The sequence below is a fragment of the Myxine glutinosa genome, chromosome 4 (genome assembly GCF_964187855.1).
Source record: "Myxine glutinosa chromosome 4, kmMyxGlut1.1, whole genome shotgun sequence".
Taxonomy (NCBI): Eukaryota; Metazoa; Chordata; class Myxini; order Myxiniformes; family Myxinidae; genus Myxine; species Myxine glutinosa.
The window spans coordinates 97,166,815-97,183,441 of record NC_136264.1 but is presented as its reverse complement, the minus strand read 5'-3'; the positions used below and the strand labels follow the sequence as shown (position 1 = coordinate 97,183,441).

General features: G+C 40.5%; 1 protein-coding gene across 1 annotated transcript; it reads left to right on the top strand.

The window, feature by feature from the left end:
• The first annotated feature begins 304 nt into the window (after positions 1-304).
• LSM8 (LSM8 homolog, U6 small nuclear RNA associated) lies at positions 305-11,383 on the top strand. The gene is made up of 4 exons (XM_068113032.1): positions 305-375; positions 2,875-2,915; positions 10,563-10,690; positions 11,216-11,383. Exons 1-4 carry the CDS (start codon positions 345-347, stop codon positions 11,304-11,306), a joined length of 291 nt encoding a protein of 96 aa, XP_067969133.1. The 5' UTR covers positions 305-344; the 3' UTR covers positions 11,307-11,383.
• The last annotated feature ends 5,244 nt before the right edge of the window (positions 11,384-16,627 follow it).

Here is a 16,627-nt window from a genome sequence, read left to right as displayed (position 1 = left end):
ATTATTGTCAAAATATAGAAAGTTACTTTATTCTGTTGTTTTTCGTGTATATGTCTATCTGTAATGAGATAGAGGCTTAGACACAGTATTTCTTCTGATATTCTGTAGGCTGTACATTTTGCAGGATGAAAGGCCTTTATGGATTATATAGATTCCACTAGATCTGAGATACGCCAGTAAAACTCCACCAAACCAGAAAAGCGCAATAAACAAAATTCGAAATTAACATAACTTTAGTCGTGAATAGAAAACCCCAATATAAATGTGCAAGTAAATTTTTTTGTTGTCCGTTTGCCTCCGTTAGTCCGTTTCCTGTTGGCTTCTACTGTCCACGTAACGTAACAATGGCGACGGCTCTGGAGAGTTATGTAAATCGTATCCTTTTTTTGTTGTTGTTGCTGTGCTTGGAAAAAAATCTCTCGAATACCGAGGCGAGGTTGGCTTTCGTTAAAAGGAGAAACTCGGAATTCGAGGACAAGATCGAATAATTCCCCCCTTTGCTCCCTTCGTATTTCGAAGTTTGTGTAAAGTCTTGTACAGTACACATGGTATTTTGCGTTGTGGATCTGAGAGAGGAAAGTAACAACGATTACTCGCCGCCTTGTGATGTTTCTTATGATGTTATTTAAATTCACTTCCCCCAGCCTGTAATTCATTCGTTTTCAGAACGTGGCGGCAGGTTGTATCGATGCTGGTAGTGTGGTTGTGTTGTTGCAATGCCCATTGTAGTTCAGGAAGTTCAGGTTCAGGTTCAGCTTAGTTCAGGAAATTGTAATTTGTCGAGGGAGCTGGTGATAACTCGCCCACTCTTCGTATGAGATACCGTGGGGTCTTCAACGTCCACCAACGACCAGTGATGTTGGACAGGTCCTCCGAATTGACGTCCTTCCCAGGGACGGGCACACACGTTGATTCCTCGTTCTGCATGCGAAACACCACAATGACAGTTTGTACCTGGGTCGAGATTCAAAGCCAGGCCAGGCCAGGCAGTTCAGAGACGAATGCACATACCTTTAAGCTATCCTGTCACCCCCTAATTGGATATGTTGGTTCTGAGGTTTTTATTAGATGCTAGTCGGTGTTACATCAAGAAGACGGATGACTCATTTCGTTTTTGAGTATCATTAATAACCGGTTCCAAAGGCATGTGGGTGTCTGGCTCATGATCCTGTAATAAATCATCTCCAATGTAATGTCATAAATACTAGTGAGACGTGTAACTTTTAATGTAAATATAGCAAAATTTGTAAAACAAGAGTTGGAAGAGCTGTGTGTTAGTGTTGCTAAGCAACCAGTTGGAGAGTAAACTCCATTGTCTTGGGTCATATGACACATCGTGAGCAGAGCTAGGCTGCACCGGCCAACTTTTATTTACGGACATTTTCGTTAATTGACAATTTCTTGATGTTTTTGCGATTTTCCTGGAGCATTGGCTTCAAGTTGCATCGCTAGGCAAATTATCAGCTTTCTAGCCCACCTTGAAGGAACTATATCAGTGAGTGAGTGGTTAGAAAGAGCTTTAGAGCTTTATTTTATATATATGTATGTATATATATATATATATATATATGTATATATATATATATATATATATATATATATATATATATACACATATATGTATACAGTATATGTATAATGTATATATATATATATATATACACATATATGTATACAGTATATGTATAATGTATATATATATATATATATATATATATATATTTTTTTTTTATTTTTATTTTTTTTTTTTTAAGAAACGAAGTAAATTCCTGCGTGGGGCTAGTGTGAAAAAATTCTGAATCAATCCGGGACTTGAACCCAGGAACCTCATCATGAGCTATTGAGTCTCCGGGATATCCTCAAAGATTTCTCACAGTAACACTGTGAGCTTTATAATGGCCGATGTCTTATGTGCCTGCTAGGCAGACCGTGGATGTGAGTGTGTGTATGTGTATGTAAATGTGTGAAAGTGCATTGAAGATGAACTCATCTAACAATTTAAGAAACAGGAAGTAAATTGTCATTCATATATATATATATATATATATATATATATATATATATATATATATATATATATATATATATATATATATACATATATATATATTGTATGAAAAATAAGGGTGAAAAATACACCGTTCTAAAAGAAACACGATCGACGTTTCAGACATGAAAAGAGTTATGCCCAAAACGTCGATCGTGTTTCTTTTAAAATGGTGTATTTTTCATCCTTATCTTTCTTTTATGATATTTCACCGATGCGGATTATCCTTTTGTGTGTGTGTGTGTGTGTGTGTGTGTGTGTGTGTGTGTGTGTGTGTGTGTGTGTGTGTGTGTGTGTGTGTGTGTGTGTGTGTGTGTGTGTGTGTGTGTGTGTGTGTGTGTGTGTGTGTGTGTGTGTGTATATGGACTTCCCTCCCCCCCTCGCCCCACCATATTTAATGCTAAATTGAATTACACTTACATCAAAATTGCGAGGTTACACAAAGATTACAATTTTTTTTTTGTTATATTGAATGATGGAGTAAAGAGTCCAAAATACTTGATTGCTCGTGCCGTTTCACAATGCTATAGTGAAGGTACCATGTTTGAGAAATTGCACTCAACCGTTGGACAGATGCTTTCATTGTATTAATTGATTATCTTGTGATTATCTTGTAACATTACCCATTATACAAAATTTCATGATTGCCAAATTATTTTTTGTAACGTATTCAATCAGCTAACAATACATCAGATGTTTGGAGACAATTATTGCTATTATAATCATTGTATGTCTGATCTTGACAAAAGTAATATGTATGCTCTATGATCAGCCTTGTCGTCATCTGTTTGTCATATCATTTCATTACTTCTTTAACATTTCACCAGGAACGGTATCGGTTATTACATCTGATGGGAGAATGATAGTGGTGAGTTTGCAAGTACTGGATTATGTCTTTAAATATTAAATCAAACTTGTAATGTTTCTATCTGAATATGAATAAAGTCGTTTTAATGGTTTTTAAGATATCTGAATTCATTTTCAGTTTGCCTGTTAAGTTTTCCCATCTGAATCCATAACTCATGATGTAGGGAACACAAGTTCAAATCCTATACAACTACCTGTTTGCCCTTTCTTTGATTCAAATAATGTCCATAATACTCTCAGTCCCGTACCTTTTGGGTGATATGAGGAATAGATCTGTGTAACATGAAAGCTAAGTCTTGAACCGTTTTTGAAATGCCCCTTGGATATGAGCCAAGTCACCAACATATTTTTTATTTCACTGTTAATATTACAGAACCGTTGTTTTTGATTCAGAACTTAATGTATCCTTTTAAATCAGAAAATAAAAAGAAATGGCATTGATAAAATTGTTGACACCCTCGGCTTCATATTTGGTAGCACCCTCAGCCTTTGGACAAAATAACTGCAGTCAAGTGCTTCCTTTAGCCATGAATGAGCTTGCTGCACCTCTCGACTGGCAGTTTCGCCCACTCTTTTGCAAACTGCTCCAGTTCGCCCAGATTTGAAGGGTGCCTTCTCCCAACTGCTGTTTTCAGATCTCCCCATTGGAGTTCAATGGGATTTAGATCTGGACTCATTGCTGGCCACTTCAGAACAGTCCAACATTTTGTCTTGAACCATTCCTGGGTGCTTTTTGAAGTGTGCTTGGGGTCATTGTCCTGCTGCAAGACCCATGACCTTTGATGGAGACCCAGATTTCTGACACTGGGTTGAACATTGCGCTCCAAAATGCCTTGGTATTCTCCTGATTTAATGATGCCATGCACACATTCAAGGTACCCGGCACCAGAGGCAGCACAGTAACCCAAAAACATCACTGAACCTCCACGGTGTTTGACTGCAGGGAAGGTGTCTTTTCTTTGAAGGCTTCATTTTGTTTCTGTAAACGTAGAGATTATGTGCTTTACAAAAAAGCTCTAATTTGGTCTCATCTGTCCACAGGACATTCTCCCAGAAGGATTTTGGCTTGTTGGTCAAGTGTGCTTTGGCATACTCCAGTCGGGCTTTCTTGTGTCTCTCTCAGCAGTGGGGTCCTCCTGGCTCTCCTGCAATAGAACCCCCATTCATTGAGTTGGCGACGGATGGTGCGAGTTGAAACTGTCGTACCTTGTTTCTGAAGGTCAGCTTGAATCTGCTTGGCAGTTGATCGAGGTTCTTTCTCCACCATTCGAACAATCCTTCGCTGCAATCTTCGATGAAATTTTCTCTTCCGGCCATGTCTAGGAAGGTTGGCTACAGTGCCTTGGGCCTTAAACTTCCTGATTACATGGCGTACGGTTGACACAGGAACATCAACGTCTTGGGAGATGGACTTGTGGCCTTGAGATTGTCCATGCTTGGCTGCAATCTTGTGTCTGACCTCAGGCAATTCTCTGGTTTTCTTTCTTTTCTCCATGCTCATTGCGGTACACATAGCGGCACAAAACAGAAAAATGACTCCTTTTTGTCTATTTTAACTGGCTTAATGAGTGATGTTTTTATTTTGCAGACACCTGCAACTCACGACAAGTGAGTTAAATTCCAAAGTAAAGGAGAATCACCTGCTTGAAATCTAATTATTTCTAACAACTAAAAGGTGCCAATAATATTGTCCGGGCCATTTTCGGATTTCTTTGTGGAATAAGCTAAGATTTCGTAATTTTTTTCAGGTTTTTTTGTTTTGTTCCACTGCAAACCAAAGAAATACATATATATGTAGATACCAAAATATTTTAAATTTCAACAATTTTCTGGAAGAAATGGTGCAGTATTTGAAAAAAGTGCAAGGGTGCCAATATTTTTGGCCATGACTGTTTTCAGGATCGGCTTCATTGTATATAGGTATTCTTTGGCGATTGTTTTGCGCATTTGTTTGTGACATTTGGTGGCTCTCTTCTCCTCCAAGGTATTTGCAAGATGCTTCGTTTTCTAACTGCTGTATTGTTGTTTCAAGGTCAATTTTTATGTCTGTTTTTGTTGGTTTACCTTGTATAAATGTGCACTTGGTGCACTTGTCTCGTCCAAATTCCATTTGAATGTCTTTGGAAAACTGTTTTACTAGTTTTTGTTGTTTTGTCAATTTTGTGTCATTTGCATGTTTTTGTTGTTGTTAGTGCGAAAAGCTTTATATCATCTATGTATAATAGATGTCAACTTTCCTATTTCTTTGGATGTTCTTCGATTGGTTGTTCGGGTGTATCCGTGTCCTTGTTCATTGATGAAGTTACTTAGTTGGTCCAGAGCCAGACAAAACAGAAGGGGGAAAGACTATCTCCCTGGAAGAGTCCATGCCGTATCTTCACATGTGGTATTCCGATATTTTCTTCTGAGTGCTATAATATCAATGTCTTCGGAAAAGATCATTCAATCTCTTCCAGAGCTCCATTACTTTCTCAATCAGTTTGGTTATTCGGCGATTGCTTTTGTGTATTTGCATGCATTATATCACCCACGAATGTGGGACACTGTCAAAAGCTTTCTTATACACCATCCAGGTAGTGGACAATTTAGTTTTTTGCATTTTGCAATTAAAAAACATGGCTTTGTTCAGTAGTAGGTGGTCAATTGTTCCAAAACAACGTCTCTTACATCCCTTTTGTTCTGCCTCTAAACCTTGCTGTGTTAGATGATGATTCCTGTCAGTAGTTTGTATGTGGTTGGTAGGCATGTTATTGGCCGGTATTTGTGGGGGAGTTGGGTTTCCTCCGATTTTGGGATGAGAAAGGTGTTCCCTTCTCTGAGCCACTCATCCACTGCCTTTTCCTCTTGGATCAGTTCGTCAAATGTCCTGGCGTAGTGATTATGAAGAGCATCAAGTTGTTTTAGCCAGAAATTTTGAATTCCATTTGGGCCTGGGCTTTTGAAGTTTGGCATTTTTTTGAAGTTGTTTTCTAATTTTCTCTTCATCAATAATTAATCAATGGGGGCATTTCCTCGAGATGTTGCTTCTTCTTTTCAAAGTTTGGGATCCATTCTGCTTCCTTATTATGTTATTTTGGGTCCTCATAGATTCCTTTCCAGAAATTTTAAAGTTTATCTTTGTTTTTCTTTCCCTAGTTTGTGTTGGAATCTATTAGTTATTTTCAAACATGCGGTTTTGTTTTCTCCCCTTGTTGACATTGTCATAGTTTTTGCCTTTCTTGCGACCTTTTCTATTTTAAGTTTGCTTTTCACGGTCGTTATCTCTAAGCCTTTATTTCCAATTTTGTATTTGGTTTTTATTTCTTGGATTCTCATTAGCTTTGGGTTTCTATTTCCCCTTATAAATTGCAATATTTGTCCCATTTATTTTCTCAGTTGCTCCCTTTGTGCCTCGAGCCTTCTTTTCCATGGTGGTGCCTGTTCTCTGTCTGTATGGGCTGATTTGCTCTTCTTACATTGTTATTTTCTTGTTATTTTTTTCGAGCATAAGCAGTGCTACTGCAAAGCTCACGAGGTCGTATTCCTTTAATGGGGATGATTTTGGTATCCATGAATCTGGCTCCCCTACCGGCCATCCCCCACTGTTAATGTCTTGAATAGACTTTCCAGTAGTAAATGGCCCCCTCCTCTATGCTCAAACTTATGTTTTTTAGGTTCCTCTTGTTGAGCTTTGTTTTTTGAGACGGGTAGCACCTCCACAGCCTCTTATCTTCGTGCAAATCGCTGTCCCATTGTGAGATGGTCTTTCTTCTCACTAGAGGAGGCGCAGGCTTCATTTTTTGCAGCGAGAATTCCACCTGCTCGGTACTGCCACAGAGATCGAGTACAAGTGGTCTGTATCCAATAATTTGTTTATTTTCCTTTATTTTTGTGTGAGTGTGCATGCATGTGCTGAAACATTTTTTGTTTGAGAGGGTGGGGAGGTGCCTACCATGACCATTAACCAGTCAGGTGTGAATCTGCAAACATCCTAATGCCAAATTTACTCCAGGACACCTGAGCAATTATGGGTGCTGCCGTTTTAACGAGAGTGTCTAAACATGCTCATTATCAGGAGATTGTAATTAATTTGATGGAACCACCAGGGAAAAATCCAACGAGCCAAAGCGGTTCCATCAGCTCAGCACAATGCAGAACAAATAGGCAGGTGATCTTAAGAAATAAGAATAATTTATTGGGACAGGAAAACATAACGAAATTCCCAAACAAAATGAAGACACTAAGTAAAATAAATAACACCCAACAAAACAGTGAAGCAGTTCGGATGCAGGGCATCATATATGTACAGCTTTAATTAGCACTGAACTGGACCAGCTTTTCAGGATAAAGTCCCACAGCGAGGCGACACCAGGAACCCCTGGAGCCCAGCTTGAAGTCTGCTTCCTCCTGGTAGGTAAGCTTTTTTGGGGGGACTTAATCACAGAAAGGAGAGTGAGGGCGATTGGAAACATTGTAGCCAGGGATCTTGCAGGGAGTTTTTTTTAATATACATGGGCTTAGGCTCGTAATAGAGCTGACACACACACACACACACACACAGACGAGACAAACATTTAACACAGCCCAATGAGTTTGGGGGAAGTGGGGAGTTCACACACACACACACACACACACACACATGCCAAACAAAAGATGGTTACTGCTTTTATTAGTTGCCTGGCATGTTCCCCCCCCCCCCCCCCCCTCCACTCCCTCTGGGGCTGCACCAGCCCACTCCAGCCTGGTGTCAAACCACGCCACTCCAAACCTATGATGGTAGCCAGTCACATTCAACTTGGGCACGATGGTAGGGGTGGCCCTTGTGCATGCACACCCTCCAACAATTGTCACCAAGCATGCTGGGGCAGTCCCTCCACCAATTGTCACATGCACGAGAAGCTTTTGCCCCCCCCCCCCCCACAACCCCTCAACAAATGTAATAATATTGTAACTAGAACGGTCTTGCTACACCCAAACTGAAATAGAACAAGTGCAGATACATTCAAAGTACACCGCCCCCATGCCAAATAAATAAATATCCTCCAGCACGGCATTTCCGGGGTGCCTTCGGTGCCCAGCTATACCGCCGTGCAGCTCATAGAGGCTGTATTGGGAGGGAGAAAAAAACCACCTTTAGAGGCCATTTTTTCCCCGCAAGCGGGGGTTGGCCTTTTTCGGGGACCGTAGTTGTTGTTGTTTTTCGGTCCCCTTTTTGAAGCAATGTTTTACGGCCGGATGCCCTTCCTGATGCCAACCCTTTTTGCCGCCTTTAACGACAAACAGGGAATTACCAGTGAACTGGTACTCAATTAGCCGACCTCGGAAGGATGAACAGGCTGAGTCAACCCCCCTGGCGTTAATTCAGCGATCGACCGGGATTCGAACCCAGGATCCTAGGATCCTAAGCTGGCACCCTAGCCGCTAGCCCAACACCAGGGAGGGAGAGGTGTACATTAATTGATTGATTAATTGCATAATTAAAATCGATAAATAATGATCGTAAAATATTTTCTTAATCATTTGGCTAATAGCATACCTAAACCACCAGTGCTTCATCTGAAGCAGTAACTTTTTGTAAATTAATTAAATAAGTCATTAATCGGAAAAATTAAATAATTGATTAATCAAATAATCGATTAATTGATTAATCAATAAATCAAAAATATCCTTTTAATAGCCACATCACTTGGTCACTGTCGTGTCCAAATATCAACTTCCTAGCTCAAAAGGTACCTGCGATATTGCCCAGATGAGAAAGAAAAATAAATAAATGATTAATAATGAAAATAAATAAATAATAATCATAAAATAATTAAATAATTAATCAATTGGCAAATAGAATACCTAAACAACCACCGTTTCATCCGAATCTGTAACTTTAAAAAAATTAATTAATTAAGTCATTAATCAAATAATTAATCACTTAATTGATTAATCAATAAATCAAAAACAGCCTTTACAGCCAAATCACTTGGTCATTGTCGTGTCCAAATATCAGCTTCCTCGCTCGAAAGGTGCCTGAGATAATGCCCAGATGAGAAAGGAAATAAATAAGTACTTAATTAATCGATAATAATTAAGTAACTAATCAATTAATTGATTAATCAAAAAACAAAAAATATCGTTTTTGCCAAAGTACTTGCTCACTATTGTGCCGAAATTTCAGCTTCCTTGCTCAAAGGATGGCTGAGATATCGCCCGGCCAAACATACAAACAAGAAAGAAACCGGAGTGAAAACTGAGGACTCCCTTTCAGCATGCGTCACTGCCGGACATTGCCGGTGCCTGGCAATGACATCATGCAGCGCCTGGAGATGGCATAGGAAAGGAGTGGTGTACAACAACTGCCCACTATTCAAATAACCATTTATAATTTTGCACAAATTTGGCTGTTGTCGCTAATTCAATTCAAATACATGGGAGGATCAACACGGGAAACAAAATAAAACATTGATTATTATAAACAAACAAACAAATTTAATGATGGGGAAGGAATTTCAGTGGTGGGGAGGGCAAGTGCTTAACGCTAAATCAAAACTGAGCCGCTTTCTTAAAACTAAGCCTGGCACACATAGAGCATACACATACAGGAGGATAGAAAGACCGTGGGAGAGGGAAAAAGAAAGATGACAGATGACACACTGATCTGTGGAAAGTTCCACCTCGTGGCAGATCTTGCGCTGGTCTCCTAAGTGCTCGCTGCAGGAACTGGGCTTGAACTATCATTCACGGTGATGCACTCACTGCGGAAACCAGGATGAACTCTCGCTTGCAGTGGCCTCACAAGTCCATCAATCCAGCATTGAGCGAATGACCCTTTTATCTCTCGCTGTGCCACTGATCTGCTCTCTTCTCTTCTGTTGAGCCCATCTGTTCTTCTGTTGCTATGTGGAGGCAATGCTGTCACAGTTCTTTCCTCTCAGACCTGCCATCAAATTGTTTGTTCTTCTGCAACCGACACAAGAGATGCAATCTCATTGATCTAGACTCTAGATGTACGTGAACCAACCAATAGGCATGTGACCGGCCGAGTGATATCATGCAGGCCGCTTCATGTGTGATGGAATGTCTGAGACACGATCTGCTCTCCCATGTTTCTTACAAAATTGGCAGGGTAGGTTGTAGTACGAATGTTGGGCGGATGTGCTGTTGCTTTTTAATACGGATAATCCCAACCACCCAAAACTTGTCATTTTTAAAGGTATTTAGAATTTTCAGGGATATGAAATTTGTCAAACTAAATATAAAAGTAATCTGGGCACGTTGCTTCTTTAAAAGGGCATTTGGATCCAATTTTGAAACATATGGTCATTTTTTTTTTGTATTGGTGAAATCGTTTTGTTACCTGAAATAAGATTGACGCCCACCTCCCCTCTTCCTCTCCGTTAACAAGGTTCGGCTGTACTTGTAAGGTATGATTGTATGGGTGCAGAAATGTTGATAACGAGTAAGTTAAGATCACTCTGCTCTTTCACACGCTGCAAAAATAATTTTGTATTTGAAAATGTAAATTAGTTTGCTGCCTGATAAACAATATCGTTTGTGTTTCTACTTTGGAAATGTGCTTGTGATAATGTCATCGTGGCAGTGATACTTTTGTACACAGCATTTTAATTGTATTTTTGCATATCTTGTTGTCATTTCTTTGTAAATTGCTGCTCCCCTTTAGGGCACTTTGAAAGGTTTCGACCAGACTATCAACCTCATTCTTGATGAGAGCCATGAACGAGTGTTCAGTTCTTCGCAGGGTGTGGAGCAAGTTGTTTTGGGCCTGTACATTGTCAGAGGAGACAACGTGTGAGTGCACAACACTGAACCATCCTTCATAACTCGAGAGTGCTTGATTGATTTGCACACGAGTGAACTATTAACAGGACTCGTACCTTCTTGGGCTAAAACTTTTATCCTCATAAAAGTAACATCATGAATGCTCTTTCGAGAATCTCCAAATAATATTTCCCTTAAATTCTTACATTTATATATTTATGAAAATATTTCACTATTGTTTCATGGAGGATTAAGTGAATTTGTCAAAACGAGGAAATTTGTCTCTGTATGGTCCAACACGTCTCCAATCCCATGGAAGTTATGCTCTGCTGTGAAAGCCAATAAGGCTGCCATCATGGCTATTGTGCTGCCAGCCAATAAGTGAACTTTGAATTTCATGATAGGTCTTTGTTGCGGATCATAGGCCAACTAATCATTGGATGGTTGTTCTAAGTTTTAGATTGCAAGCGAAATGGTACTAAACATTTCTGTTATACATGCGCGTGTGCATGTGTGTGTGTGTGTGTGTGTGTGTGTGCATGTGTGTGTGTGCAGTGCGGTCATCGGAGAAATAGACGAAGAGACAGATTCCTCCTTGGATCTTGGAAACATCCGGGCAGAGCCTTTGAATCCAGTTGTACACTGATAATGTAGTCATGAATGTTTTTTGTGTTTTTATACTTTTTCTGTTTTGAAACAATTCGATTACAACCTTGGACAACATGTGGCTCCGTCATTTCATTAATTTTATTACTTTTCAATTATGTCGATGAATATCTTTGAAGAGATCATGCATTTATGCCATCTCTGTACCAGTCATGTTATAACTTCAATGGGCGTTCAATTTAATTATTTGTGTGCAAACGATGACGTGACATGGAGTTAACCTTTAACATTTTTACCCTACAGAGAGTGGGCACGACTGCTGCGAGTGGTCACATCATTCCTCACAGATATAGTCATCCTTCAAATAGCACATCATTCTTCACACTTCATGCACATTCGGAGTTGTGTTTTCGTGCGTTGCCTATTTAAAAAAAAAAAAAAATTCAACCGAGATATGCACTATCTTGTACTTCATGAATTTAAGTTTGTATTGCTACGTGGACAGCCCCTACCCAAAAACTGCAAACTACGCTGGGCAAGAATCTTAGATGTCAGTCATTCACCTTGATGTTGACCGACTTGAGGCCAAATTTAACATGAAGTGCCACGAGTGGTGCAGGTGCTTTAAGATTTAACGAGTGTGTTCCAACACCGTTGGTCAAGATCATAATTATCCCAATTTAACCACCCAGGTGTAAATAGTTGAACTGAAGCGATTTGCACAGGAAGGACTGCAGAAATGAACATGCATGCAGCATGAGGAGTAAAAAAATTAATTAGTGAGCATAAGACAGGACGTAAACATTAATCCTGACAAAACGACAGTGATAAAAACAATACTTAAACAGTGAAACTAAAACCCCAGAAGGGCCTCACCCACAATGACTACGCATACAAACACTGGGAAAATTACAATGTAAGCAGGAAAGTCCCAGGTCTACATGGGCAGCAGCAGTTAGAGCAGGATGGGCTGCAAGCTCACTCAGCCATGTGGCCTTACCAAGAGTCTCTCCATCCTGAACTCTTTTCAGTCTTTGCCAACTCCCACCAGCCCCAAAATCATGCCCTCATCCACCTCCTCTACCCTGAGGCATCTACATTGGCCCTTCCACCAATCACGGGCCACCTTTGCCTACTGACGGCATTTTGACCCAATAAGTAGAAACGCCCCCGATCTGAGCAGCGTGACCAGTAGCGAGTCACATGGGTCATTAAGTACTTAAAGTGAGCGCATAGAAATCGAAATTTCAAAAACAAAGGAAAAAAACAAGTGAGGCTGCATTGACTCAGTTTTTCATGCTCTTTCCAATGGTACAACGCATGGTCGGGTTGTCACCGACTAAGCCAACACCCCTCACTGGCTTTGCTTGTGGGGAGGGTGACTGTGCCACCCTGCCATGACCAAAAACAACACCTGGCAAAGGGCGGATGAGCTCCCATGGGGAGCCAACGGCCAACCAGTAAGGAGATGGTGTCTCCTAAAAAACACCCATCTGGTTTGGACTGGTTCAAGTCATACCAAAGACTTTAAAATGGTACGTGCTGCTTCCCTGCTTGAAAGGGATAGAGCATGGGCAATCCTCATCGGTTGGCATCCATGGGGAGGAGGAAATTCCTCTTGAATAAATGCGTCACTGAGTACGGTGAGAAAAGTGGCGCCATTGTTATGACGTCGCTGGTACCCAGAGTATCCCAGGAAGTGACGGTGGTGATGGCACTTCCCCCAAGCTCAGTGGCTGTGTTAAGTGTTTGTCTCGTCAGTATGTGTGTGTCAGCCCTACTTACGCGCCTTAGCCCAAGTATAAAAAAAAATTGTCATCACCCACTAATTTCCATCCAATTAGCCACCCGAAGTTTGGTTCATGGAAAAACAAACGAGGTCAAATTTCATAGAGATAAATGTTTGACCCCACTCTCTTCCTATCTTAATATATTTCAAAAAAACCCCTGAGATTCAAAGGATATAGATGTATCTCTAATGGCCATTACGAGGGTTTTTAGTCATACTCCCCTCACCTACCCATACATGGAGCTCAGTTTTGATCACTGTATGTGAAAACCTTCAAATCGGTTTATCTTTTTCTAGGTTGAAAAAAAACATCTGAAAACACCAGAAATTTTGAGATTTGACAGAGCTGCTCATTTTAACCTCTATAAGTACAGTATCGTTGTGGCCAAAAATATTGGCACCCTTGCACTTTTTTCAAATAACTCAATTTTCTCCAGAAATCAAAGTATTTGGCCTCCACAATTCTTTCTTTCACTGTTAATATTACAGAACCTTTGTTTTTGATCCAGAACTTAATATATCCTTTTAAATCAGAAAATAAAAAGAAATGGCATTGATAAAATTGTTGACACCCTAGGCTTAATATTTGGTAGCACCCTCAGCCTTTGGACAAAATAACTGCAGTCAAGTGCTTCCTTTAGCCATGAATGAGCTTGCTGCACCTCTCGACTGACAGTTTGGCCCACTCTTCTTATGCACACTGCTCCAGTTCTCCCAGATTTGAAGGGTGCCTTCTCCCAACTGCTGTTTTCAGATCTCCCCACTGGAGTTCAATGGGATAGATCTGGACTCATTGCTGACCACTTCAGAACAGTCCAACATTTTGTCTTGAACCATTCCTGGGTGCTTTTTGAAGTGCGTTTGGGGTCATTGTCCTGCTGCAAGACCCATGACCTTCGACGGAGACCCAGCTTTCTGACACTGGGTTGAACATTGTGCTCCAAAATGCCTTGGTAATCTCCTGATTTCATGATGCCATGCACACATGCAAGGCACCCAGTGCCAGAGGCAGCATAGCAACCCCAAAATGTCACTGAACCTCCATGTTTGACTGTAGGGAAGGTGTTCTTTTCTTTGAAGGCTTCATTTTGATTCTGTAAACATAGAGATGATGTGCCTTACAAAAAAGCTCTAATTTGGTCTCATCTGTCCACTGGACATTCTCCCAGAAGGATTTTGGCTTGTTCAGGTGTGTTTTGGCAAACTCCAGTTGGGCTTTTTAAAATCTCTCTCTCAGCAGTGGGGTCCTATCAAAGAACCCCCTTTCATTGAGTTGGTGATGGATGGTGCGAGTTGAAACTGTCGTACCTTGTGTCTGAAGGTACAATGCTTGAATTAGAGCTTGAATCTGTTTGGCAGTTGATCAAGGTGCTTTCTCCACCATTCAAACAATCCTTCGCTGCAAGCTTCGATCAAGCTTTCTCTTACCGCCACGCCCAGGGAGTTTGGCTACAGTGCCATGGGCCTTAAACGTCCTGATAACATTGTGCGTGGTGGAAACAGGAACATCAAGGTGCACGCATGGTGTGTCCTGTAGGGACAGCTTGGCATTGACACAGGTGAAAGATGGACTTGTAGCCTTGAGATTGTCCATGCTTGGCTACAATCTTTTCTGACCTCCTGAGACAATTCTCTGGTTTTCTTTCTTTTCTCCATGCTCATTTGCGGTAAACACATTGACACAAAACAGCAGAATGACTCCTTTTCTCTATTCAAACTGGTTGAATGAGTGATTTTTATATTGTAGGCACCTGCAACCATAGGTCAGTTCAATTCCAAAGTAAAGGAGAATCACCTGCTTGAAATCTTATTATTTCTAACAACTTCGGAAAGGTGCCGATAATATGGTCCAGGCCATTTTAGGATTTCTGGGTGGAATATGCTAAGATTTAGTAATTTTTATCAGCTTTTTTTGTTTTGTTCCACTGCAAACCAAAGAAATACATATGTGGATACCAAAATATTTTTTTATTTCAACATTTTTCTGGAAGAAATCGTGCATTATTTGAAAAAAGTGCAAGGGTGCCAATATTTTTCAAGACAAAATGTTGGACTGTTCTGAAGTGGCCAGCAATGAGTCCAGATCTAAATCCCATTGAACTCCAGTTGGGAGAAGGCACCCTTCAAATCTGGGAGAACTGGAGCAGTTTGCATAAGAAGAGTGGGCCAAACTGCCAGTCGAGAGGTGTAGGAAGCTCATCATGGCAGGATCTACTAGGTCTGTACCGTTCAGGATTATGCTTTTACAGATCTTCATCACTGTCCTGAGTGTCATTTTCGCAAAGGTGTCTATCCAAATGCCAACATTAATTTTTGGATTCCTCATGCTCTGAATATTCCAAAAATGTATAGTTTTGCTAATCTCCAAAAATTTTGAATGAAAAAACAGTGAACCTGACTAACCTTCCAGTTTACTGTTCTCAGCTTCAGAATCCGGCGGCTTGGGAGATCGACTCATTTTCCATCTCCTGGACGGCCATAGGTATGCTTTCCCACTAATCTCGCGAAATTTGAGCAGGAATGAGCGGAGATCTTCCTGGTGGCCTAGATGCCTTTGGTTCTGGGAACTTATTTGCTATGTTCATCCTCGTGGGGTTATCGAGGCTCCTGACTCTCAGGAAGGATTTCCATACAGGAACCCAGCCCATCTCCGACTAACACAGTGGCATCTCTCAAGATATGCAGGGTGTTCCAAAAACACCCGGACAACTTTTGTTGTTAATATATTTAGAACAACAAATGATACAACGATCCCCTTTGGTTTATATGATACAGCAACTCAAGTTTTGTGCACATCATCAATACATTTCAATGTGAGCTCCGTTTTTCATGTGCAGGACATCAAGGTGGTCCACAAGTTCTTACACTTTTCCAGCAAAATCCCATCTAATTTCACCTCGTAATGATGTTAAGCATCGTTGCTGGATTTACCAGATAATTGAATGACATTTGGGCGGATTACACAACAAAAACTAGAAGGGAACTCGGTAGAGCGCATACCTCCGCCAGGTCGAACAGTTTGTTGTGTATCCCACTGATAGGCTGAATCTGGATTCAGACCTGAACCAAAATCTAATCGGCTTGTTCTTGTCGCCTAACCAACTCATACACCAAGTTTAGTCATAACTCGTCCACAACTTTTTTAAATATCATGTTATATTTCGCTTTTCATCCGATCTCTCAATGGTGAAGAATCACTTAAAAATTCAATAATTCTCATATCCGAATCCATATTCAGATCTTCACAAAAATCTAATCGATTCATCCTTGTAAATACACCCAACCTGTCCACCACGTTTCGTCCAAATCCATCCACAACCTTTTGAGATATCCTGCTATATGTCATTTTTGGCCCTACCTTCCAATGGTGAAGAATCACTAAAAATTCTAGTAGCCGGATCCGAATCCGGATCTTCACCAAAATCTAATCATTTCATGCTTGTGACATGCACGACATCTCTGCCAAATTTCGTCTGAATCTGTCCACAACGTTTTGAGATATCTTGTTAATAAACAGACAAACAAGGAGATGTCATGCAGAGCACGATACTTGCAAAATCCACCATGCCCCT

What these genes read in the sequence shown, in the direction of transcription:
- LSM8 (XM_068113032.1), top strand. Translation starts at nt 345, where the DNA reads ATGGCGACGGCTCTGGAGAGTTATGTAAATC. An exon ending in TCTGGAGAGTTATGTAAATC is followed by an intron (nt 376 to 2,874) that starts GTATCCTTTTTT and finishes ACATTTCACCAG; the next exon opens with GAACGGTATCGGTTATTACA. An exon ending in ATTGTCAGAGGAGACAACGT is followed by an intron (nt 10,691 to 11,215) that starts GTGAGTGCACAA and finishes GTGTGTGTGCAG; the next exon opens with TGCGGTCATCGGAGAAATAG.